General features: G+C 59.0%; 1 protein-coding gene across 2 annotated transcripts in view; it reads right to left on the bottom strand.

Annotated features, from left to right (window-relative positions):
- Positions 1-4731: 4731 nt before the first annotated feature.
- CPNE7 (copine 7) overlaps positions 4732-25426 on the bottom strand; it is a 36259-nt gene continuing 15564 nt past the window's right edge. The window contains exons 1-15 of one of the 2 annotated variants that reach the window (XM_073308243.1): positions 24672-24821; positions 24099-24281; positions 23074-23148; positions 22031-22105; positions 20955-21038; positions 19592-19681; positions 18917-19015; positions 18157-18243; positions 17550-17609; positions 13953-14086; positions 13198-13252; positions 12402-12453; positions 11770-11903; positions 9823-10059; positions 4732-6693 (exon numbers count right to left, since the gene is read on the bottom strand). In XM_073308243.1, coding sequence (XP_073164344.1) covers positions 6556-6693; positions 9823-10059; positions 11770-11903; positions 12402-12453; positions 13198-13252; positions 13953-14086; positions 17550-17609; positions 18157-18243; positions 18917-19015; positions 19592-19681; positions 20955-21038; positions 22031-22105; positions 23074-23148; positions 24099-24119 — 1341 coding nt within the window. In that variant the 5' untranslated portion in view covers positions 24120-24281; positions 24672-24821 and the 3' untranslated portion in view covers positions 4732-6555. Of the gene's footprint in view, positions 6694-9822; positions 10060-11769; positions 11904-12401; positions 12454-13197; positions 13253-13952; positions 14087-17549; positions 17610-18156; positions 18244-18916; positions 19016-19591; positions 19682-20954; positions 21039-22030; positions 22106-23073; positions 23149-24098; positions 24282-24671; positions 24822-25426 lie in introns of those variants that run through there. The other variant, XM_073308242.1, reaches the window with a different exon arrangement.

Raw genomic sequence — 25426 nt, 5'->3', positions numbered from 1 at the left:
TGTGGAAGCAAGATGTTGAATTTGTGGCATCAGAATAATCTCCATGGCAACAGATTTGGAGGCCAGACACACAGGAGTCTGCCATCACTGCAGAATCCCACAAAGGAGGGATGCTGGGTGGGGGGGAGAGGAGCCCCAATAACTGCCACTAGAGCAAAGGGGACAGGTCAGTACTGTAACTTCTGCGCGCCACACTCAGGAGAACCCCTCATTGACATCAGAGAGAGAACACTGGCCGTCCCGCTGCTAAAGTACAGAGCTGCATCACTAAAAGGAAATCTCTGTTAGCTGTTGGTAGTATAGGGCCTATGACACACAGCAGAGGAGTCCTGATTCCATCCAGCAGAGGGCAAGGATGGACACAGATATGCACACACACTCACAGACACACACAGAGCCATTCCAAGCAGAATCCATTTTAGCCAGCGGGGCTCTCGGTGTGAGGAGTTTTGCAGGGGAGAAAGTTGCTCTTTATGTTAGGACAGCGCAGAGAAGAGTTCTCCAAGGCTCATGGCCTCAAACCCAGGTTTAGGCCCCCCTCCCCCACCACACACACATTCCAACCCTAGTCAGGAGCGTGGGTTGGCCAGAAAGCCAGAATTCTGGTTTTTGAAACCAATGGAGGTTGCAAAATTTGTTTAATTTCCCACTGGGACGAACGTGAGACCGTTGGAATTTTTTTGTAAAAAAGCACAAGCAGCTGAGCTCCACTCAGAATAGCTGGAGCTTGGGGGCCAGGCCACTCAAGTGGGATGTGAGAGCCCCACGTTCCCTGCCCCAGAACAAGGAACTGAACCTGGCTTTCTCACATCTCCGATGCATGTCCTAACCACTGGGCCATTGGCTCTTCCAGGGCCTCCTTTCTCTGTGACCAGACATTCCACCCCCGGGCCCAAGAAACGTTTCAGCTCAATGGCATTTGAGGCAAACCTTGGAAAGGGGAAGCTGCCCCGTTCCGCAGGGGAGAGCAGCGTTGAGCCCATGCCAGCAGCAGTGGGTCTGTCTCCAGCGCGGTGGCTCTCAGGGCAGTGGGGAGTCACACGCTCTGCAGAGAGTGAACGGGGGCTGACTTCCAGCCGGGGGGTGTGCACCAGAAAGGCAGTCCGGGAAGATCACGGGAGCGAGGATGCAGAAGGGAGCAGGGCAGGGGGAGGACAACCACACAGCTGGTGACAGCAGGTCGGAGGCTGCCATGGCATGCAGGGCTATGGATTTGCTGCTGCCACTGCATGCCGGGTGCTTCCCCAGTGCTCTGGGCACATACTAGCGAAACCCTCCCATTTCACAGAGACACCTGCTGAAGAAACCCACCCCACCGCCAGGCTGAGCCCTGCAGAGCGCCAGGAGAGCACATGGCTGCAGGCTGCACTTTGGAGCAAACAGGAGACCAAATGGCTCAAGCAGGGTTCACTCCCTCCGGGGCCACTTGTTCTGCAGCTTTAGCAATGCCAGGAAGTGGAGCAGCCTCCGGGCCAGTCACAATCCTGCCGGAGCTGACGGGGCGCTCTTCCCCAGCCAGCTCCAGCCCCAGAGCGTATGTAATAACGGGGAGGGGGTGTCTCCTGAGTACAAACTTGTTCCTGGTGGGAATCCCCGATTATAGCACTGTCCTGCGGACTGGGGTCCCCAAAGGTCGTGCTAGCTTGGGGGTGTGACCCATTCAAGGCCAGCGATCTCCAGAGCAGCTCTGCTCTGGAAGTCACTCCTGCTGCTGGCTGTCTCGCAGTGGCACCCAAAGGCCCTGTGCTGGGTACTGCACGAGGAGACCCTGCCCAAGGTGCTCCGCAGCTGATGGGAACCTCACTGCTGAGGGGGAGACACACACAGAGCTCCAGCTGGTGCTGTGGTGGGGGACGGGGTTTGACAAAGCCATTATCTGGTCTTTAGAGCAGCTCTGCAATAGCTGGGCAGGCCCCCATGCCATGCTCTGGGATAATGACTCCTGCGGCCCTCAGCATGGCAGTCACCTGTGTCCCAGTTGTGATCCGACACCTCATGCAATCCCTCAGCATGCCAGGCGCTGTCTGTGCCAGGAAGAAAGAGGCTGGCAGAGGGACCACCCAGAAATGCTGTTGCTGAGGCAGGGAGGAATCATAGAATCATAGAATATCAGGGTTGGAAGGGACCTCAGGAGGTCATCTAGTCCAACCCCCTGCTCAAAGCAGGACCCATCCCCAACTAAATCATCCCAGCCAGGGCTTTGTCAAGCCTGACCTTAAAAACTTCGAAGGAAGGAGATTCCACCACCTACCTAGGGAACGCATTCCAGTGTTTCACCACCCTCCTAGTGAAAAAGTTTTTCCTAATATCCAACCTAAACCTCCCCCACTGCAACTTGAGACCATTACTCCTTGTCCTGTCCTCTTCCACCACTGAGAATAGTCTAGAACCATCCTCTCTGGAACCACCTCTCAGGTAGTTGAAAGCAGCTATCAAATACCCCCTCATTCTTCTCTTCCGCAGACTAAACAATCCTAGTTCCCTCAGCCTCTCCTCATAAGTCAGAGGCAAATAAGGAGAGGCAAATGTAGCTGGTTCTATGGCAGGTCACCTCAGATGGGCAGCACCAGACTCCTGGGTTGTCGGTAAGGGAGGCAGAAGTGATGGGGGAGGAAGGGCAGAGGAAGGCAGGAACGAGGGGCCCTTTTCTGACCCTGGCTGTCACTTTAAAGGCTTGTGCCCCACTGACCTGAATTTGCAGGGTCACTGGCCCCCTGATTCCCCAGGAGCAAACCCCACCTGGTCCCTTTGTCAGGCTGGAAAGCAGGGCAGAGAGAAATGAAAAGCCAGAGGTACTCAGAGCAATCACAGCTGGGGCAGCTTGGAAGCAACTTTAAATTCAAAGGTTTTGCTGCTTTAATGTGTTAAATCGACATGCTGTCCTCACCCTGCTTTGCACGAACGCCAGCCTCATTCCTAACTGGGGTCGCTGGGCTCCATGCAGCAAAATCCATGAGCAGGAGCCCGGAGGAGCCTGCTTTTCTACAATGTATAATTAACCAGCAGAACTTATTGCTGCAGGATATTATTGACTTTAGCAAGTCTCAGGAAACAATTAGACATAGGGGCATTTCTATCATGCAGCACATGGGGCTCTCAGTGCAATAACAAATTCAATCGGATTGAATCTGCGTCCCAGTTGGATACAGGATTTGAAGTTGTCATGGTAAAATCCGAAGGAATCCTGGCAGGGCCATAGGCCCAGATCCTGAATGGTAATTGGGTACCTGATGCCCACTGATGGGAAGCCTCAAAGCAACAGCCACAGGCGGCCTGTGGGGCGGGAGTCTCCATTTCAGCGCCGTAGAGAACTGTGGGGCATGTTCATAGATCTTAAGGCCAGAGGGGACCGTTAAGAGCATCTCATCTGACTCCTCTATAAGTCAGGCCAGCCAATCCCACCTGCTTACTCCTGCATCCTAACCTGTTTCGAAAAATGTCCAGCCTTGATTTAAAGAGTCCAAGGGATGGAGACTCCACTGGCAGCTCCAAGGGTGAATTCCCTTTACTTTCAAAATGTGCATCTTATTTCTAGGCTGAACTTTGCTGACTTCGCCTCCCAGCCATTGAATCTTGTTCTGCCTTGATCCGCTCGAGGAAAGAGCCTCTGCTACCAGATACCGTCTTCCTGTGCAGGTGCTTATGGACAGTGACCAAGTCACACTTCAGCTTTTCCTTGATAGCTAAACGGATGGAAGTCTCTCCTTTAGTTTCTCATGGGAAAATGGGAAGGTGCGTCTCCTTCGTGGATCTCTTCGCTGAGCACTCATTTGTCCACATCCTTTTAAAAGTGTGGACACGGTGTTTCAATAAAGAGCTCACCCGTTCCGCAGACAGTATTACTATTTACTATAACCTATATTCCATGTCCAGAGATAAAGTGTATCGCCAGAGACCGCCATCACCCTTTTAGCCACCACATCACACTGGGAGTTCAGTTGTTTTTCTCCATGATTGCTAAATCTTTTACAGTCACTGCTTCCCCCAGTACAGTTCTGAATCCTATAAACGTGACCTGCATGCTTTCTTCCTAGATATATACCCCAGCATTTAGCTGTATTAAATCCATGGTGTTTTATTATACCTATCTTACCAAGCCCCCCAGATTGCCATGTGCCCTCATCATTATGTACCTCCCCACCAATCTTTGTAGAGTCTGCAAACTTTATCAACAATTTTATATTTTCTCCCAAGTCACTGATAAAATTATAGAATAGCATTAGCTTGAGTACCAGGCTCAGGGGCTGCCCACTAGAAACACACCAGCTAATTCCTTATTAATAGCGCATTTTGAGGTCTATCAGCTCTCCAGTTTTTAATCCATTTAACAGATACCATAATCGTAATGAATGAGCCATCTTGTAGCTGGGGGGCTACTGCTCCACTGAACTGTTGGTACGTCAGCGTGCCATTTGCATTGTGGAGTATGCCACCTGGCAACGTGGCCTGTAAGGTAACAGCGTTTTGTGGGTGGGAATTTCCCAGGGGTTTTGTAAAAGAGTACCGTCACCAAGTGGAGCATCTGCAGAGACATCAGTGAGGCTACACATGGAAAGGGCCGTCAATCATCATAGGGGAGGAGCTGATCACCACGGGGGTCAGGCAGGAATACTCATGCTGTGGGAAAGCATTGCGTAACTTGGTGCCCCGAGGGGGGCACAGAGGACTCCCAAGTAGGGGGGACCTCTGCTCTGCTCAGGCAGCTTTCAATAAAATGTACCAACACGGGGGGAAATGTAACATTGCCTTTATTGGCTCATTCCTCCCATACAGCAAGAACATGAGATTCGTCATGCAGACGCTAAGTGACTGACAAGCACACGGTACACAGAGAAATGTGCACAGCTGGAAACACTGGCAACGTGAATGAGCCCAGCTAGCATCATGCACTTGACGGGGAAGTGAAATGGAGGAGAGTGGCAACACTAAGCGGTTGGGGATCCCTTTCACTGGCAGCTTTGGCCTAGCCATGCCTACGTCACCGCTTCGCTGCACAGGCTGGAGGCAGTGCCAGCAAAGCGTGTGTCACTTGGGTCTGACCGAGCTCCCTGTTTGTTGGCTCCCCCCATGCCATGAGATCGCTCTGCTGTTGGAGGTGGGAGTGGCTCCCAGCTGATCAGACCCTGCCAATCAAGATGGGGGTTAATATATTTTCCTGGTTATGTTTGTTGTTCATTAAAATACTCTGATATGATATGCAAAGGGTGGCTGGGAAATGCCCAGCAACCAGCTGCTCCTGGGGCTCAGCACAGTGCGGGGGTGGGGGCAGGACTTGGCCCCCACTCTGTACAGTCTCAGGTGAGAGAGGCAGCCAGAGACAGCAGCAGAACTGTCTTCAGCTCCCACGTGCCATGTTATGGGGGCATCTCATGCCACCTTGGGAGTTCTCACTTGGCCTCAGCTCAATGCACTGGGGCCCCCGGCACGTCTGCTGTGTTGGGGACATGCCATCCAGTTAAGAGGCCACTCCAGACCCATTGCAAAGGATGGTCAGGTTGCTTCCCATGCTTCTTTGACAGGCAGCAGGGGTTACCCCGGGGGATGCTGACATGATCCACAGTCAGGGAGGCTGCTGGTCCAGGGCTGGGGATCTGGGCCGAAGATGGGAGATCATGCAGCATGGGAGCAGACAAGAAGCTCTCGCAGACAGAGGGGACTCTACATTGTGTGCATAGGTGTATGTATATTCCCTACAGCAGATCTGATTGGCTGCTCTTCCCCCGGAGGTGGGCAAAGGGGAGAAACAGCCAATCAGGGGGAGTCTCCCAGCTCACTTAGCAATTTTATTTCAAGAACTGAGCCAGCACTTTAAGCACTAGGTGCTGGGGATCCCTGACCACTAACATCTGGCCTGAGACCCAGCAAACTCATTGCACAAATGGGTCACTCACCCAAGAGCTGTCAGCCACTAGACCCCGTGAGCCAGGCTGAACGGCTCCCTATCCCATTCTTAGTACTCCTGAGACCTCCAAACCAGTGCCCTAGAGGCAGCAGGCTCTGCTCTGCATCACCATCTCCGGGTCCAGCCAGCCCCTCACTCGCTCTCTGCTGGCTAACCAGCCACTGCAACCCTCTCTCCCCTTGCCTGCCTGATTCCATCACACTGTAAACACCCACCTCTCTGCATCCAAGGCCGTGCCAGGCCCTTTGCCAGGTCACTACATCACGCCCAGAAGCCGGAAATGCATTCTCAAACTGAGCAGGGACCCGTCCCGAGTCAGAAACCAGCAAAGCATGCCCCTCCCCCCTCACTTCCCACAGCCTTTGCACGGCTGGCCCCCAGGCCAGCACTCCCGGCTCAGCTCGCTGGCTGGGTCCTTCAGACGGCGTGAGGAAGGCAATACAAGGCTTTACCCAGCCGGGGGAGGCAGGGGGTGCAGGATGACGTGTGGGCGGTGGGGGAGGCTGCCTGGGGCCCAGCGCTCGCTGCTGGGGGGAGCCTGTATGATTCAGACAGTGACACACTCTTGCTCTTCTTTTCCTTTTATTTCTTTGTCCACCGTGGAATGGGCTGAGGGATGAAGGCTGGCAGGTGGCACGGAGCGGGGCAGTCCCTCACTGGGGCGAGTTGAGGGTGGAGTTGGGCGAATCGGCGTTGGGACACGGGGGCGGCAGGGCTTTGTAGCTGTAATACTCCACCACCTGCTTCGGCACCTCGGCCAGCACGCACTTCGCCAGGGCCGTGGGCGAGGCCTGCAAGACAAAGGGCAGCCGTTGGTTCCGGGCCTCTCCCAGCCGCTCTCCAGCCAGCCGCTCCTCAGCACAGAGCTGGAGGGTAGCGGCGAACAGCCTCCCCTCCCCACACTGCCCCGTTGTCCTTTGGAGCATAACTGCCATTAGCCCATGCACCTGCACCCAAGAGAAGGGGGCACACAAGGAAGGCCAGCTGGCTCTCGCATTTGTATGGGACTCGGGACTACATCAATGGGCTCTGACATTTCCCAGTGCTTCCCACGACAGCATCTGAAGGGTTAACCTTGCCCAGTGGCTCTAGGTTTCCCTGTGGCGAAAGGAAAAGACAGTAAGTCTCCAGGAGCTTCAGTTACTGACAGTCAGGATCAATTAGCCCTTGAAGTGCCCAAGCAGCTCAGATCTCAAGAGGGGCCAGAAATACAAAATATAGATTTCCCCCTCCCCCTGCCCAAATTCCATCGCAGGAGATGCAGCTGTGCTGACCATGAAAACCCCAGAGAAGCCATTCCCTCCATCTGCAGCTTCGCCCGCACACCCAGTGTCAGCTCAGCTTGATCAAGAGAGATTCCAGCATGGAGCCAGAGAAATCCATACACTGCGTGTCTGCCCTTTGGGGAGCCCAGCTGCTTAGACGTTTGTCTAGCATGGCTGGAGATCCTGGCCCGGCGGCTCCTGGAGAAGAGCATTGACACAGGCAAAGAGATGTAGGCCAGGGCTCCCTGATGGGGCATCTTGCTCACTGCCACCTTCCATGTGCAGGAAAACCCGCGTCCCAGACACACACCCCTGTGTTACACACAGCACCCATGTCCCCAACACAGAACCCCACTGAGACACCCTCCCCCCCTAGTGCTACACACAGCACCCGTGTCCCAGACACACACCCCACCCCCTTTGGACTCTTTAAATGCAGGGTGGACATTTGGGCTCAGACTGGAGCTGAGCTCTAGGACCCTGACAGGTGGGGTGACCCAGAGCAGAACGTCTACACTGCAATTAAAGAGCCCCTTAGCGGGAGCCTGAGTCAGCTGCCACGGGTCGGCTGCAGGTGTCTCAGTGTGGTGTAGACACACCCTGTGTGGGTGAAACCAGACAATTGCTACACTCTCGAATGAACGCACACAGGACAACGATAAAAGACAAAAACACCCCATCGCCTGTGGGTGAACCCGTCGCACAAAGTGATCACGCTGTATGTGACCTCTCCGTCGTCAGCCCCAACAGAAACTGGTCCTGCTGTGAGCAGGGGGTGGGACTCGATGACCTCCTGAGGTCCCTTCCAACCCTGATCCTCTAGGGTTGTAGGATTCTAAACCCGCACAGCACTTTCAACCGACGAGCCTGGGCGCCTATGTGCAGAACTCTGCTGGACACCAAAAACCCTGGGCTTCATACAGTCACGGGCTTATTACAACAAGCGGCAGCCACTAACCCTGCTTTCTGTCCTGTGGCTGCAGGGGTGCCCCTCAGCCCCTTCCCCTTGAATGGGCCCTTAGAATATGTGCTAACTGCTTATTCTAAACTATCGGTGGTTTGATCTTGTGTCTAGCCGCGACAGACCACGTCTACACTACAGACCTATTCCGGTAGCACCGGGTCGCTCGGGGGTGTGAAAACCCCCCCAATGCAGACAGCGCTCTGTGGATGGGGGAGCTTCTGCCGCCAACACAGCCACTGCCTCTGGGGGGTGGAGGGTTAAGTACGCCAACCGGAGATGCTCTGCCATCGGCATAAGAGCGTCTTCACCAAAGCGCTGCACTCGTGCAGCTGCGTCGCTGACCGGGAGGACAAGTGGGCGCTCTGAGTCCCTTTCCCTGAGCTGACAAGGAGCTCCGTGGAAATCGGAAGGTCTCTCTCACTAACAGAAGCTGGTCCAGTGAAAGCTGTCCCCTCACCCACCTTGTCTCACCCTTTGTTTCAGCATGGAGACCAGAGAGCAAAGTGGGTGTCTGGAGACCCTTGGCTTACAGAGCCACAGGAAGGTACCGGGGGGGTAAAGGCCGGGACGCCCCCTCCTGCCCCCTGTGATCCACAGGGGCAGGAGGGTTTCCTTTGAGGCACGGAGCAAGGGCATGGTTTTACTGAACTGGGAGGGAGGGCGGCCAGACTGTGAAGGGCCCATGGAGAGCAAAGGGGGTGTGAGGAGAAGAGGCACCCTGGGAGGTATGGCAGTGCCACCAGCCCCGGGGATGGGGAAACTGAGGCACAGAGCCACAAAGGGACTTGCCCAGAGCCAGAGATGGAGTCTGTGGCAGAGCCAGGATGTGACCCCAAGTCACCCGAGTCCCAGCTCTGTGCCTACCCACTAAACCATTCTCCCTGATGCCACAGTGATGGGCACACCACAGACACATGCCGTGGTCGCAGCCTGTCACGGAGTCCCTGGGCGATGCTCTGGAATTGCTCCCCATGAGCCAGGCAGGACTCTGGGGAAGTCTCCTCTCTGGGAGCAGCCTGTCTGCAGGACACACAGCTCACACAGCTTCCACCTTCCTGTGTCTGACCTCGGAGCATTCAGCATCCTCTGCCCCTCCATGCGCTTCCCACAGCAAGTCTGCTCAGGCGGGGCTCCTGGGGAAGCCAGAGGGTCCTGCCCCCCCAACTTCACAGTCAGACGGGACTCTTAGCCAGCCAGTAAAACAGAGGTTTATTAGACGAGAGGAACGTGGTCTAACACAGAGCTTGTAGGTGCAGAGAATCGGACCCCTCAGCTGGGTCCATTTTCGGGGGGCACCACCTCTGCCCTTCACTCCATGTCTCCAGCCAGCCCCAAACTGAAACTCCCTCCAGCCCCTCCTCCTCTGGGCTTTGTCCCTTTCCCAGGCCAGGAGGTCACCGGATTCCTTTGTTCTCCAACCCTTTAACTCTCACCTTGCAGGGGGGAAGGACCCAGGCCATCAGTTGCCAGGAAACAGGGTGTCGGCCATTCTCTGTGTCCAGACCCCTGCACACACCTGCCCTCTAGGGCTCTGCAATGATCATACACCCTTATCCCACCACCTAGATATTTAAGAACTGCCTAGGGGAATCTGAAGCATCCCCACACTATTCAGAGGAAACATTAAGAACAGTCCCACTTTGTCACACAGCCATGTGGTCATTACGGCAGGGGCTCGGGGGCCGACTCACGTTCTTGAAATCTCTGAAGGGGACGAACTGCACGATGTCCCTGAGGACGGGCTCCCCCTTCGGGGAGCGCAGGACCCCGTCGTCACCGTCCAGGATCTGCATGTCGGTGAAGTCCGCGTTGCCCACTCCTACGATGATGATGGACATGGGGAGGTAGGAGGCCCGCACGATGGCCTCCCGCGTGTCTGCCATGTCGGTCACCACCCCATCCGTCAGGATCAGCAGGATATAGTATTGCTGTGGGGCAAAGGCGGGAGGGCGGCTATGGGGGACTGGGCTGAGCTGGGCTAGCCCCCCCACCATCCCACTCGGGATAACCCCGTCCCAGCCCAGGCAGCGACCGATTCCTTGCTCCTCTTCTAGCCCTGTCTTACGGCTGCTGGGCCCCGACTACCCCCAGCTCCCCCAGCCGCAGAGCGGGGACAGCGCACAGGCTGAGGATGATGCATTAGCTGCCGTTGTTAATTGGTAGGCTCAGCTCCACGTCCACGGGTGTAAATAATTGACAGGATTTTAATGAAAAGCCCCTGCCCGCAGTGCCCAGTGCACGCACGCACAGTCCATGGCAGATGCCCTGAGATGCCACCTCTGCCCAAGTGCCAGGTGACTAGGGTGTTGCGTGGAGACCGGGATAACTGGCCCCGCGCACTGCATCTCTGGAGCCAGGAATTGGCTCCATGTATCCCTGTCACTCCCCCCAGCTCCCCCAGCCGCAGAGCTCTGTCCCCCAAAGAGCTCTGTAAAACCTCTGGCCTTTCCTTACTCAGCCAGCCTGGTCCAGTAACTCCACACCGACCTGCCAGAAACAACAGGGGCCCCTGAGGGTTTGGCTATTGAGTCACAGCTGATCAAATGCTGCTGGAGGACAGGGGGACACAGAGCAGAGCGGAAGGAGGCCTGTTCTGAGGAGCCACTGGAACGCGGGATCTTCTAATAAGCACTTGGCTTCTGTCATGTCTCCAGGTCCGCCAGGGCCGAGCGTGCCGGCCGTGCTGTGGAATGGGCTGCGAACGTCCGTTCAGGCAGACGCCCTGTGTGTGAGGATTGGGCGCTTGCTCCCACGTTAAACATTCCCGGCACGTGCGGCTGAGGTAGGAGCTGACATTCCTTTGATGGCCAGAGGCTAGCCCTGATGCCCAGCCAGCAGCCACGGGGCTGACGATAACAGTGCCAAGCCACGCTGGGCAGGACTGGCCTCTCCCTACTAGGCCTGAGTCCTGCGTGATGGGCCTTCCCCACAGCCTGGAACGTCTCACCCTGAGGAAGCTTTCCCTGGCTCTCAGCTGAAGGTTCACGTAGTTTCACCCCATCTCTGCTCGGTGCACCCCCTCTTCCCCTGCCACTGACTCCTGCTCCCGCCTGGCCCTTGTGCTGCAGCAGGCTCTCCGAGGGGCAGATTCAGCATCCTCCACAGCGGAAGAGGAACGCTTTGCCCTTCCAGCCAAGGCACGCAGCGTGAACTCAGCCTCCCAGTGTCCCGGGAGCCAGGAGCGATACAACCCCAGGGGGCAGATGAAGAACATTTGCAAAAGTGCCCCGCTGTCTTAGGAGCCAACATCCCATTTGCCAGCCTGGCTCAGGGGTGCGCGCATCGGAACCTCTCTGAGTCACTGGGCCATAGTCGCTTTGACAATGTTACCCTAAGGGGCTTGCCCCAGGCCACGGTAGCAGCCTCTCGCCTCTGGAGACACGGGACTCAAACCCTGGAGAGATCACACGTGAAAGGAGTTAGGAGGGTCTCAGCCAGGTCACTCATGTTGCAAACACCACCACCTATGGGCTCAGCTGACACTCCATGCCAAGCCCAGGACTTTGGCAGAGGCTTGCACAGCACAGCTGGACGGTCTACATCCAGGCAGATTCAGCTCAGCCTGGACCCCTCAACCAGAAAAGCAAGTGCCGGAGATCCCAGGCCCCTCGGCAGGTAGGAACGGGGCAGGTACTCACAGAGGCCTCCTTCGTTCTCTCCTCCGCTGCCGCCACCCTGGCCACCTTGGAGATGATGGGGGACACGTTGGTGGGGCCGTAGAGCTGGATTTTCGGCAGGCAGTTCTGGTAGGATTCCACCACGCCCTGAATTCCTAGTGGGGACATCAGGTCAGGTGAGGAGCCGCCCGGCCCAGCAATTCCACAGCGCTGAGATGCACCCGGCCCAGGGCTGCTAAGCTCGCCCTGCCCATCCCCAGTGAGGACACTAATGAGGCAGGTCCAGGCCCCACTGCCCGGCTCAACCCACACGCCCGGCAGACAGGCTGCCAGGATTCAGCCATTCCTCGTGGGGGTGCTGACAGCTGTCAGCAAGCAGGGCCTGGGCAGCCTCGGGAGGAGGCCCTGGCTGGGAACACGGTCCGTTTCCAGTGCAGAGGCCACAACTTGCTGGGCAGGAGGGGAAGCGTCCGTGCTCAGCAGGGAGAGGGGGGTGGGAGCAGGGCCGTCGAGGGCAGCAGCACCCCTGCCCGCAGTGCCCTCCACACACACTCCCGGCAGCAAGGGCTAGAGGGGGCGAGGCCTGGCTGCCCCCCTGGGGCCTTGGCACGGTGCACAGCGGGCGGGCTCTCACTCCGCTGCCAGCCTCTTACCTTCACACTCATCATCATCTGGATTGAAGTTGATGGCGAAATCATGGGAAACCTACCAGAGAGCAGAGAATGAATGTAGGAGGGCTCCCAGCCCCCCATGTCCCCAGCCCCTTTGTGTGCAGTGAGGACACGTCTCTAGCTCTGCCTCTCTATCCCCTTGCCTCCCCTGGCTGGACTGCGGCTAAAGGGCAAACAACGCACGGGCTCCCCCTGCCTCCTCGTGTGAAGCCCTTGCACCGCTCGGCCTCAGCCCTCCCCGGCACGTGCTCTGGAGACCACATTTAGTCCTGTCATTTCTCCGTGGGGTCTCTGTCTGCCCTGCTCTGTAGAAACGGCAAGTGCCATCGACGTGACGTGTCTCATGTCAGGGCCGCGCGCTGCTCCCCGGGACGGAGCCCGCTCCGCATCGCGGCAGCACCAGCGAGAGGGAGGCCTGCCCAAGTGAATCCATCAGCCAAAACCCCCCTGCCCTGAAGGGGGGGAATCAAGGCAGGCAAGCTGGGAGCAGCTGAGGCAAGTGGGAGCCGCCCAGCCCGGGCCTGCCAACCTCACGGCCCCGGACAGAAGTCCCCCCTGCCCCTGCTCCTCAGTCCCATCACTGCCCCCACCCCCGCTGCTCAGCCCCCCCCATAGCCTCTTCTGCATCTCAGTCCCTGTAGCCTCCTCTGCCCTACACTCCTCAGCCCCAGATCCTCCCCAGCCCCCCGCCCCTCAGCCCTTGAGCCATCCCATCCCCACCATGCTGCTCCTCAACTCCCCTCCCCGAGTCCTGTTTCTTACCCTGCAGGGGTCTTACCTCATACTTGGGTGGGATCCTTGCGCCAAACCCTAAGGCAGAGAATTTCTTATCGCTGGAAGGAAGCAGATGTCAGACGCTCCTGCCTGCTCCGGTGCCCCAGCACCCAACCACCCCCTCCCCCACCCCAGAAAGGGACCTCCAGGGAGCGGGGGGCCCAGGCAGGGCACAGTGAACCCTGACGCAGAGCCTCCAGCTGGCAATGCCAGCCCCGCCCCACTCAGTGTCTGCGACAGACCCCTCTGCCCCAGGAGCCCCCGGAACAGACCAGGACCATGGCAAACTGCAGGGACTCCTCCCCCGGCCCACCTGGCATGGGGGTGCCCAGGGAGCACTCAGTGTATCGCCTGCCCTCCCCCGCACTGGGAGGGGTCCATCCTGGCGAGCTCCCCGCAGTGGAAGGGCTTGGCAGCTGGGGGAGTGGGCCAAGCTGGGCCACTTCTCACTAGGGGCAGCAGGGGGGTAGGCAGCTTGGGGGTGTCTGGGACCTTGTTGTTTCTATGTGGCAGAGCCTGAAAAAACCCAGAGAGGAGGAGCTGGCCCAGAGGCAGTTGGGCTGCTGGGGGGTGGTGATGGCTCCCAGCAGGCCAGTGGGCTGGGGCGGCTCCTGCGGGCAAGCAGCAGCTGAGAGACCAGGGCCCAATGGGCTGGAGCCTAGGCAGCCAGCTCTGAGCTCCAGCATTCCCCAGCGGGGATGGGCAGGATTCGGGTTAGCCGGACGGGCCAGGCACAAACAGAGCCCAGGGCTGTCTCACCTGTCGTAGTCCTGGCAAATCTCTCCCACTGCCACCAGCGCCTTCAGGTACTCGTTGGGTTGGTAGGGGTTGATATAGTGCAGAGAGCAGCTGTTCCGGGGGTCTCCGTTCGACGCTGTGAAGTCAATAGCCACCTGGGATCGGAAGGCAGGCGGTCAGCGGCTGGGTATCCGAGAGAGGCAATGCCACACCCTGCTCTGAATAGACCCGTGAGGCCGCCAGGCGAGGGCCTACGCAGGGGCTGTCTGCTATTAACTCCCACCCCAGTGGGGCTGCCCCTTCCAGCCCACCTGGCCGATCCCCCAGGGATCTTTGGCCGCTGTCTTGCTCCCTGTGAAGGCAATCAGCATCCCGGACGCTGTCAGCCTCGGTCCAGCCTCCAGCAAGAGGTGGGCGAGGAGAATGGGAACCAGCTGCGCCCCTTTGCTCTGGGGAGCGCTGAAGTGCCCCCAACGCCTTGGCTGGCACGCTTTTTAGTATGCATCATCGGCCACTGTGAGCAAACTCAGCTGGCTGGAGGGCTTGGGCCTCAGCCATCAGCAATACATTGCGCGATATAGTCCTGCCCCTCCTGCCCAGGATCTCAGAGTGCTTCGCCTAGAGCCCCGGGTTCACGGCTATCGCCCAGGTACAGGCAGGGGAACTGGCCACTCGGGAGAGACGGGAGTGGCCCAGGCTCACCCAGAGAGGCAGTGGCACGGACGGCAGAAGGGCTCCCAGCACATCAGTGCCAGCCCAGGCACATGCCACAAGTACCCAGAATTCGGCAGGAAAGCTCTCTAACATTCCCAGGGAGCCCCAGGCAGGTGCAGAACCAAGGAGCCCAGAGAAGCCCCCTCTACCCACCAAGGGGCACACAGCTAAGCCCACTCACCAGCCCCGGACTCATGAAGCAGGTAGGGGGGAGCATCCAGCAGTAAAAGGCTTTTTAAACCCACCTTTCCTAACATCCCCTCTCTCTGTGACATCCTCCTGGCACCTCCTCGCTCAGGGACGTTAGCCAGGGTGCACTGTGGCTTGCAAAAAGAGGGGGGTTTGTGATACCACATGCGAGGTCGGCACCGGTGACAGGTGTCAAGAGCAGTGGGGAGGAATTTTCTAAAAGTTCCTGCAAACTTCTCTAATTGCTGCTCAGAAGGGACAGGCGGCAAGCAAGGCTGGGCTAAGCCAGCCAGCGTTTCTGCTCTGCCGTTCCCCTTCGAGCCATGTCACAGAGTGATGGGACATGATGTCTCACAACATGACAGGCCTTGCTCCTGGGACCAACCACTGTTCTCAGCTTGTATCATGCCGCGGAGCAGAGCCAAGCAGTCTGCTTCCCACATGTTGTGGGTCTGACTCACTCTAGGGAGAAGATGCTTTTGCAAAATGCAATCTGGAGGCTGGCTGTTTTTTCATTTTTAATGAGGAATCTGTGCCAAGTACCAGCAAAGGTCTAACAGCAGGGAATGCAAAACACTAAGGAGCAGAGGGCAGGAGCCTGGCTCATGCCCAGCACCACAGTGTGACAGAGACTCAGGTGCAAAGCCAAGAAAGAAGGGTGTTTTTAGAGACCGATCTGCATTTGCATGTACAAAAAACCATGCACACCCGTGTGCTTAATTTATGTGTCCAGTTGTACACACAACTCAGCTAGCTGCGTGTGCAGCAGGTGGTTTAAATGCACAACTACCCAGCTGTGTGCCCATGTGCAGTTATTGCACATCCCAAGCCCCTACAATCTGCAGGGAAAGAAGCTCACTAGTTAGTGTTTTAATTAATAGGACTGGAGTATGAAAAAGGCAACTGCACCATGACTGGCTCTGAGGTGTCAGTAGCCCTTGAGAAGCCACTTAGAACCTTCCTGGACTCAGAGAGTTAAACACTGCGTCTGCGTCCCTCCTTTCTCTAGCAAACTGAATCTTGGGAGGGAAAGAAACCTGCCACAGGGTCCAAGCAGGGGCTCCGGACTGCTGCTGGCTGCACTAGGTACGTCCCATTCAAACTCACCTTCTGCGTGGCTGAATGTGGCGACTATGCCCTGAAGGTCGGGATCTCGGTGCAGATGTTAATGGATGACTCTAGCCAAGCAGGAGCGGTACCGACTGCTGAGACAGCAGTCAAACAGCGTGGGGCAGGCTCACTGGTACCTTTTGGCTGTGTTGCCCCAGTCCAGCCAGTGAAGCAGCCGTAAAATCAGGGTTTACGGCTGCTGTGGACTGCAGCCAGCGTGCACCTGGCCCCGTGCTTTTCTTGTTAATCACGTACCGCTGCACTGTCCCTCCCAGGCAGCACACAGCGGGACAGAGAGATGGGAGCCGTGCTACGGAGCCACGCGTCTGCGGAGCTGAGAGCTCGAGGTACCACATATTTCTCTCTGGGCATGAAGCTACGAGCACTTCCAAATGCCCCTGCTGGGGGCCCTTGAACAGCAGGGCACAGCTGAGGAGTGGCTCGTCAGTCCACTTTGCCGTTCTTGTTCCTTACGGGTGGAACGACCCTATGCTGATACAGGGTGCGGGATGGGCAAGCCGGGAAGCCTAATGATCCCGATGCTGGCAGAGGAGAGCTCACGCTCTACGCCCACGGAGCCCTTGGCCCCTCTGTGTGATGTGGAGATCTTCCCCCCGGGAGCCAGACAACAGCTCACCAAACGCGTGTCTCATAGGCCACCAAGCAGCCTCCAGAATTAGTGCCCCATGGAATGCCCCAGGCCTGACCTCCAGCCTCCTGACCCATCTGCTCCCCAGGAAGGGCCTGAGGAGCATCAATGCCTGTGCAAGGTTCTAACACTTCCGTCCGGGGACTGAGGATGAGGTTTGCTCCGGGCTCACTGCTCATCCCTGTGTGATGAAGCGGGACTGTTCTTAATGTTTCCTCTGAATAGTGTGGGGGTGCCTCAGTTTCCCCTAGGCAGTTCTTAAGTATCTAGGTGGTGGGGTAAGGGTGTATGATCATTGCAGAGCCCTAGAGGGCAGGTGTGTGCAAGGGTCTGGACACAGAGAATGGCCGACAGCCTGTTTCCTGGCAACTGATGGCCTGGGCCCTTCCCCCTGCAAGGTGAGAGCTAAAGGGTTGGAGAACAAAGGAATCCAGTGACCTCCTGGCCTGGGAAAGGGGAAAGCCCATAGGAGGAAGGGCTGGAGGAGTTTCAGTTTGGGGCTGGCTGGGACATGGAGTGAAGGGCAGACGTGGTTGTCTGGCTCACTGCCCCCCAAAATGGACCCGGCTGAGGGGTCTGGTTCTCTGCACCTACAAGCTCTGTTTTAGACCATGTTCCTGTCGTCTAATAAACCTCTGTTTTACTGGCTGGCTGAGAGTCCCATCTGACTGTGGAGTTGGAGGGCAGGACCCTCTGGCTTCCCCAGGACCCCGCCTGAGCGGACTCGCTGTGGGAAACACACGGGGGGCAGAGGATGCTGAATGCTCCAAGGTCAGACCCAGGAAGGTGGAAGCTGTGTGAGCTGTGTGTCCTGAAGACAGGCTGCTCCCAGAGAGGAAACTCCCCCAGAGTCCTGCCTGGCTTCGTAGGGGAGCAGTTCCAGAGCATCGCCTGGGGACTCCGTGACACCCTGCCACAGAGGCCTTGCCAGCGGGGTGACAGGGAGCATTACTTACCGTGAAGTGGATCTGGCATCCGCCCATGATGTAATCCAGGAAGGAGTACACCCTGTGGAGCTTCCAAACAAAGGCCATGTTAGCCAGCCCCTGACAGCACAGACCAGAGCTCTTCTGGCCAGCTGGCTGGCCTCTCCCAGGCAGCGATCCAGGCACAAGCAGCCCGGAAGGACAGACCCATGTGGAGCATTCTGCACTGCTAACAGCTCAATTGCCTGCCAGACAGCATGGGGATGCCAGCCGGGCGCTGGGAGCCAAGGAGGCTGCAGCACGGGAAGGGATATGGATACAGCGGGACATGTCTGTCTGTGTCACCGAGCTGGGACAGAGCTCTCCTCGTCACTGCTCCTTCACCAAACAGCCCCAGAGGAGGAGTATGTCCTGCAGGCTTGCCCGACCAGCCCCTTCACCGGAGTACAAAGGCACTCTCACTTCCTGCTAGCCCCTCTGGCATCAAGGTGCCAGGACAGCTGAGGGGTACTGAGTCACCGCTGGGCACTGGGCAGCTTCCCCGTGGTCACCCTGGGGCGCTGCAATACAGGGCGAAGCGCTGGTATGAGAGCTCCATGAAACGCCCAGGGCAGGCCCGGCCTGGCTCCCTTCTCACCTTCAGCTCCAGTAAGATCACCACGCCTGAGTTCTTGTAATTTCGCTTCTTGATTTTGTACTTGGGGTTCATGCAGTCCCACTGGACCTTGAAGCACAACAGAGAGAGCAGCGGAGATCTGTGATCTGCGGACGAGCAGCCCGGGAGCTCAGCCTTCCATCAGCTTCCCGGACCCGCCCAGCACTGCAACAACACGCTCCTGTCGCCCCCGCGCATCCCGCAGTCACGCACCCTGCCGGGCCTGGCCTAGAGCCTCTTGCAGCACCGCTGCACATGCGAGCCCCGTGCCCAGACTGTGCACCGGACTGAACCCCGGAGCTGGTCAAACAGGGGGAAGTCTGTGTCTCAAAACAGCCCAAAAGAAAAACCGGCACATTTTGGGGGGCTGGTTTGATAGTTTGAGGATTTTGCCTTTTCTCATTTTAAATGTCAAGAAAGGGGGAGAAAAGAGGAAAAAACAAACACCACAAAACAAAAACAACCAATTTTTGTTTTAGTTTTCCTAGATTCCTCCTCCCCACCCAAAAAAACCTGAAAAATTTGAAACCACCATTTTGGTGACAATTGAAAGACAATTGAAAGTTGAAAGTGTTGAAAGTCGGCCATTTTTCACGGGAAAAGCTTTGCCCCCAACATGTGACCAGCTCGGGCGAATACCCGGCACACACAAGCGAGGGGCTTTGACACGGAAGGGCTGAGTCACCTCATGTGCACTGTCACCAGCAGCCGGCCCACCTGGAGACCCAGACCTCCCACAAACCTTGTTCTCCCCACTTGCTTTCTGCATTTCCTCAAACGTGGTGTAAAACTCTCCGATGAAGTCGTGTTTCCCCCTGGAGTCGTAGTCCCAGACGACACACTGCAAGGAGAGGAGCACAGCTCAGCCAGAGGGCCCCACCTCATTCACTCGCTCTCGAGGGAGGGGCCTTTCCCAGCCCCCAGCATTCCCCCCATTCCTCCCGCAGACCCTCGCCGGGCTTACACTGCCTGCACCCAGCCCTGACTGACCACCTGTGCGTGCAGCAGGGTGTCTCCTTCCAGCCCTGGGCTATACAGGACACTTCAGAGGAAGGGCCCAATGCACCTGGACAGCTATGTAAGCGCACGAGGGGGGCACTTGCCCTTCTTGGGGGCCGGTTCAGGCTCTGAAGCAGGAGGACCGAAGGCCCTGGTCATGTGTCTGTGTGTTAGTGTCACTGCAGAGGCTACACTCACAAACACACTGGTGTCCTGCGGCAGTGAGTTCCGCAGGCCGAGCCTATGTTGCATCAGGATGCATTTCCTTTGATCCATCATGCCTGGGTTGCCTTTGACCCTGGGGGCAGGTTGCACTGTGACAGGGCTGGTCCCCCTTGCAGGAGACTCAGAGAGGTGGCCCCTTTCAGCTCCCCCCAAAAAAGAGGCTACTCAGGGCTTCCCACCGTCCCTTCCTCACCCTCAGCTTCCTCTTCTCCTCGCAGCTGCACAGCGAGTTCAGCGAGACCTTGAATGGCTCCCACACGGGGCTCAGGTTGTTCTTAACCACCTGTAAACACAAGAGGGGCAGCGTGAGCCTGCATCACACGCCTGGGGGTGCAAATTGCTGGCGTACGGCCTGGGCAGGGCACCCCTGAGCAATGAGCTGGGTGCTCACTCGGCTTCCATCTGCCAGAGAGGCCCAGTGGGTTTTGCAAACAGCCCTGAGTGGCCCTTGCCCCCTCCCAACCCCTGCGGAGGTGGGGCACTGAGGCACAGAGAGGGGAGGGCCCTGCCCAGGGTCATGCAGGATCACCAGCAGACTGTCTCCAGGCCGTCCCACGCCCAGCCCTGTGCTCTAGCTGCCAGACCCCACTCCGGCAGGGGGAGGCGCTAGGTAGCCGAGCCCTAGAGGAGAGACTCCCTGGACCGGCATCCAAGCTGCTACTGCCCCTCTCGCCTCTGTCTCTCCCCCTCCCTGCAGGATCCCACCGCCCTGGTGCCAGGAAGGGAACGGCAGGGCCCAGGCGGCAGGTGGGGCAGACAGCACCTGACAGCATAATAGCTCTGCTAGGTGCCTAATCCTCCTAGGCCCCCTATCAGGCAGGGCGTGAGCACAGGGAGCAGCGGGGGGACCCGTCACTCATCCCCTCTTCCCTTCCCAGGCAGAGCCCATTACGGCTCCCGGGGGACAGAAGCCTTGGAGGAGAGGAGAGGAGTGGGCGGGGAAGGATCCTCTGACAGCATGGAGCCGCGGGGCTCCCCTGCCCGTCCTCTCCAGGGGGGGAGCTGCCTGGGAGTGACAAGCAGGGGGTCGGGGGCTCACGGGCGAGGGATCCAGCGTCCCAGCTCCAGGGCCACCTACAGCCGCAGAGGGGTACGGTGCTGCCTGGCCCACGGCCATACAGCCAGCCTGCACTCTGCAATGTAATGAGTTCCCATCACACCCACTCCCACCCGCATCACCCCGTCCCCACCAGCCCCTCCTCTGCCCCCCATCACCCTCCCCGTCCTTGCCAGCCCCTCCTCCGCCCCCATCACCCTCCCATCCCGCCAGCCCCTCCTCTGCCCCCAATCACCCCTCCCGTCCCTGCCAGCCCCTCCTCTGCCCCATCACCCCTCCTGTCCCTACCAGCCCGCCCTCTGCCCCCATCACCCCCCCGTCCCCATCAGCCCCTCCTCCAGCCCCCATCACCCCTCCCATCCCCGCCAGCCCCTCCTCCACCCACTCCCATCCCTTTGCCCCCACCCCACGTTGCTGCCCACCCTTGTCTCTCCATTCCCTTCCCCCTGGGGTGGCAGCTGGTGGCTCCTTGGAGACTCTGCCCGTGGCAGGGACCCACCTCGGTGCGGTACACCAGCTGCTCACTCCCATCGTCGTTGATCCGGTAGATCTCCAGGAAAGGATCCGACTTGCTGAAGAGATCCTGCCGGGAGGTGGGGCGGAAGGGCACGGTGAGCTCCGCGGCTGGTGCTGCCCTCCCGCCCTGGGCAGGGCCAGCATGGGGACAGCCCTGCCAGGTCAGAGCAGCAGGACCAACCTCCGGGCCATCTCCCCCGATACCCCCCAGACAGAACCTTCCCCAGGGGCATGTCCTCCCAGCCGGAAGGGACCAGCCTCTGGACCAGCCCTACCCAGGATGGGGGCTCTGAGCACCCAGGGGCCACTGTACCATCCCTCCACGCTCAGGCCTGTCGCAGAAGGCGGCACTCCCTCGCCCCTGCCCGGCGATGCCCTGCTCCCTGCTACGGCCACACTGGGCTCCTTCCCCGCCCCTGCCTTGTGCCCACTCTGGCCCTGCATTCTCACTGCACCCCCCGTGCCCAGCCAGCCTCTCTCCTCCCTGCACCTCCTCGTGCTGTGCCTACAGCAGCCTGCCCTGGTGACTTCCAGCTCTTGGCTATGCTGAACTGCCCACCAGCATCCCTGCCAGCCCGTGCTTTCCCGAGGGGCTCCGGGGAGCGGGGCTGGGAGAGGGAGATCTTTCACCCCTGCGGGGGGTGGGGGGCCTTTGGACAGCTGAGTGCAGCGAGCTGGCTGGGGCTCAATTGGGATGGCGGCACCAGCAAGAGGGCAGGCTCAGCGGAGGGACTGAGCGCCATGCTGTCCCGTCGCTGGGCAGGGCTTGGCCTGCTGACCAGGCTGCTGAGGAGTGAGCTGGCCTGGCTGCTCCCATTGCGCGCTCTGCCGAGGGTAGCTCCAGCCTCCCCCAGCAGCACCAGAGCGTTGGAAAGGTGCCGGAGGGGCACCAGGTCAGTCAGCAGCCACAGCTCCCAGCTCTCAGCAAATAACCACGCTGGCTCCTCCATGCTGCCATTCCCAAGCTGCACCCGCCCGATCCGGGGGGCTGGGGGCACCAGGGTCTCAGCGAAGGTGGAGCAGAGTCTCTTGGCCACCCCCCACAGCAGGCGAAGGTACCTTGTCATCCAGCTTCTTGGCCCGGAACGCCAGCTCCACGTAGCCGTTGTTGCCGGAAATCTCCTCTGACAGCACCTGAGGGGAGAGTGCCAAGGGGCCCTTAGAGACAAGCGGCCAGGCACAAGCCCCAGGGAGAAACCCGCCTGGTGCCAGCTAGAGCCACCACGCAGAGAGCACGCCTGGGAGGCATTGGCAGTGATGTGTGTGCCAGGCCGGGCGGCAGGGCACGGAGAGGACCTTGTGCACATGCCATGTGCCAGGCCGGGGCGGCAGGGCAGGGAGAGGCAGCGGGGGCCAGGGGCCGCCATCGCAGCATGCTCTTTAGTGTGTTCTCCATCACGTTCAAAGAGCACAATTCTCGCGCTGCATGGAGCAGGTGGCTGGGCTGGGCTCTGGGGAATTAATGTGGATTCCCCGCTATGGGCAGGAGCCAGGGACCAGTGATGAGAACCTGGGTTCTGGGGACTGACCCCTGCCCTGAGCCATGTCTGCCAGTCTGGGGAGATGGCGGAGGCAGATCAGGGCTAGTCTGCGCAGGGTGGGACGGGCTGGGAGTTCAGGAGGAGGTGGCAGGAGGAGACAGGCAATGGGAGTTCGGCCCCTGCAGCAGCAGGATCTTCAGCACAAACCTGGCTGGTTGTGAGCCAGGCCAGAGCCCCAGAGCATGTGGCAGGACCCCTCTCTGGGGCAGGTGTGGGGTCGGCAGCGTTAGAAATACAAAGCGGAGCTCTGGGCTGGGGGAGCAGAGCACCGGGCAGCTCTCTAGAGACAGCTCCTGCCTACAGAGCACCAGGCTCCAGAGCCTGTCGGACGGGTACATGTCCGAGGGTTTCCTGGCAGAGCCGTGTGGCACTGAGGCAGCCAGAGCAGGGCACCATGCAGCTCTGGGGGCTGCCCCTTCCTGTCCTCTTCCAAAGGGAACGGCCCAAGCAGGCCCAGCTGAACGTGTCCCCCCTCCCTGCAGGCTGCATGAGCAGCAGGACCGCTAGGCAATGGAGAGCCGGAGCCAGCCTGGAGGCACAGGCCAGGCCAGCCGCACTCACCGTGATGGTGGACTTGCCGGCATACTTCCCGTACTTGAGAAACAGTGGCTTGGTCACCCGCTTCTGGGCCACAATCTGGAAGGGAAGATGACAGAGTGAGTCGGGGGAGAGGGAGCTGTGGGCCCCCGCGATGCCCTGGGGATGGGGGCAGGGGAGCCATGGGCCCAGGTGACACCCCGGGGAGACACAGCCATGCCAGAGATGGCGGCACTGGAGTCGTGCTGAAGCACGAGCGGCCCCAGGAGACACGTTGCTGTGGGAGTCGTCTCGGGCGAGACGTTAGCGTCTGAGTCACTCAGGGGACGCTGGCACGAGTCATGCCGGAGGACGTCAACACGGGGGCCAGTGAACCCCTGCGGGTGGAACCAGTGCTAAGCCAAGCCTGCACCGCACACCGAGCTCCCCCGGCCTGGCGGGGCCCTGGCAAGGACTTGCCAGCGATTCATGGACAGTGCTTGGCCTTTACAGACAGTCAGCGCTAAGATGTGCCAAGCAGCGGGGCTTCCTGACAGCGCTGAAATCGCTCCCTTCTCCTGGAGCTGAGAGCCATCCCTGCTACGTCAAGTTCTCCCTGGCCCTGGCCACGTTAACCCACCACATCCTCCCTCCGCTTTCCTCTTGGCCCCGGGGGATTTCCAGTCCCACTGGAAATGCCATTAGAGACTATCCGGGACTTCCCCAGCCCTGGGAGGTCAGCGCACGGCGGGTCTGACGCCAGCCCATCCTAGGCCGGGAGCGCTCAGAACTCCCACTCCTAGGGCGTGCCACTAATCGCAATGACAATATCCTGCAACGGGCAGCTATGGCGGTGATATGTTCCTGGCACCGCTAAGCCATTCTGCAGGCCGCACTGAGCCACCTTCCCAGGCAAGGAATGGAGCAGCCCCGCACCCGGGAGCAGTGAACGGCCGAATGGCAGGATTCCTCCGCAGGAAACACCGCAGCCCTGCTGGGCCACAGGCTGGGGACAGGTGAGAGGAGCGACTCCCGGGCGCCTGCCCCGGTGGGACAGCAAGGGCGAGTACCTGGCCCACTGTGCACTCCATGCCCCCCAGGAAGTCGTCATCATGTGTCCCGAGGCTGGAGTGCCCGTGACTGTCATACACCTCGAACCGCAGCTTCTGCACTTCCTCGAAGTAATAGTCCACCGTGAAAACCTTGGAGAAGACGGGGTGCAGGTTGCTCTTGATGACCTCGCTCCTGTCCACCTGGAGGCCAGAGGAGAATCAGGGCCCTGCCCAGCAGCCCTGGAGACCGAGGGCCTCTCCTGATCCACAAAGCAGCCCCGGCAATAGCAGTAACCAATAGCAATAACCAAAAAGCAAGCTCCCCCCTCCTCACCTTACAGGCTGCCCCCCACCCACCCACAGGGCTGGGGCGCTGGCTCCAGGCCAAGAGCCTCTGCCACGGAGGCTGTCAGCTGGTGCCAACTGGCATGGTGGGCTCAGAGACGGAGCCTTCTGTTCCCCGTGGGAAGACCCCTGCCTCTTTTCACCCACAAGGCTGGGCCCTCAGGGCCTACAGCCCTGCACTGGGGGAGGGCCTGGTTCTGCACCGCACCCGGGCTCTGGTGCTCCGGATGAGATGGCCTCACTTACCAGCAGGGAGAGGGTTTTCCCAGCTGCCAGCGCCGCAAACGCCCCCTGGGCAAGGAGAGGCCAGCAGTGCTCCCTGCCCACAATACCACCGCTGGAGGGCGCTATGCCAGGCGGTCGGGCAGGACGGGGGGCAGTAGGGGCACTATCCTGCCCTTTGTAATGTCCAAAGAGAAGCATCGTTTTTTTCCACCGCCTCTTCCCAGCAGACGAGCAGCGATCGGTTCTCCGCATGTCAGACCTGGATGGCGCCCCGATGAACCTAGTCCCTGTTCAGGGTCAGTGCCTACTGTGCCCTGAACCATCCCTTGGCCCTGTGCGGGCCCGGCTCTAACAAGGGGCTTTGTTCTTTAACTGCTGCCGAAAACACAGCCGGGGAGCAAGACTTGAAAAGGCAGGTTTTGGTAGGGTCTACAAAAATAGCCATTTTTAAACCGCGTCTCAGTTTGCAAGCGGCAGAATTCTTTGACATGCCCTGCACCGAGGGCTTTTCCCCTCCGAAGGGCCCAAGTTCTACATTGGTTTTAAACGCAGTTCTAAACACAGTTTGAATGTAGGGGAAAATGCAGGAGCAGAATCAAACCTTCGGCTCTGTCCCTCCCGCAGGAGCAAACCCAGTGTTTGTATGAACTGCCATGAACTTAAACCCCGGAGCGCTCACACCGAGAGAGGGATTAACTCTGGGCTGCCGCTTTCTCTTGCTGCCCCCATGTCCCTGGCTTGGCGGCAGCTGGGCAGTGCCCCGATGTCCCCTCTGA

Source organism: Lepidochelys kempii, chromosome 12, assembly GCF_965140265.1.
Source record: "Lepidochelys kempii isolate rLepKem1 chromosome 12, rLepKem1.hap2, whole genome shotgun sequence".
NCBI lineage: Eukaryota > Metazoa > Chordata > Testudines > Cheloniidae > Lepidochelys > Lepidochelys kempii.
The sequence above is the reverse complement of the archived record's forward strand: the minus strand, read 5'-3'. Positions and strand labels throughout refer to the sequence as shown.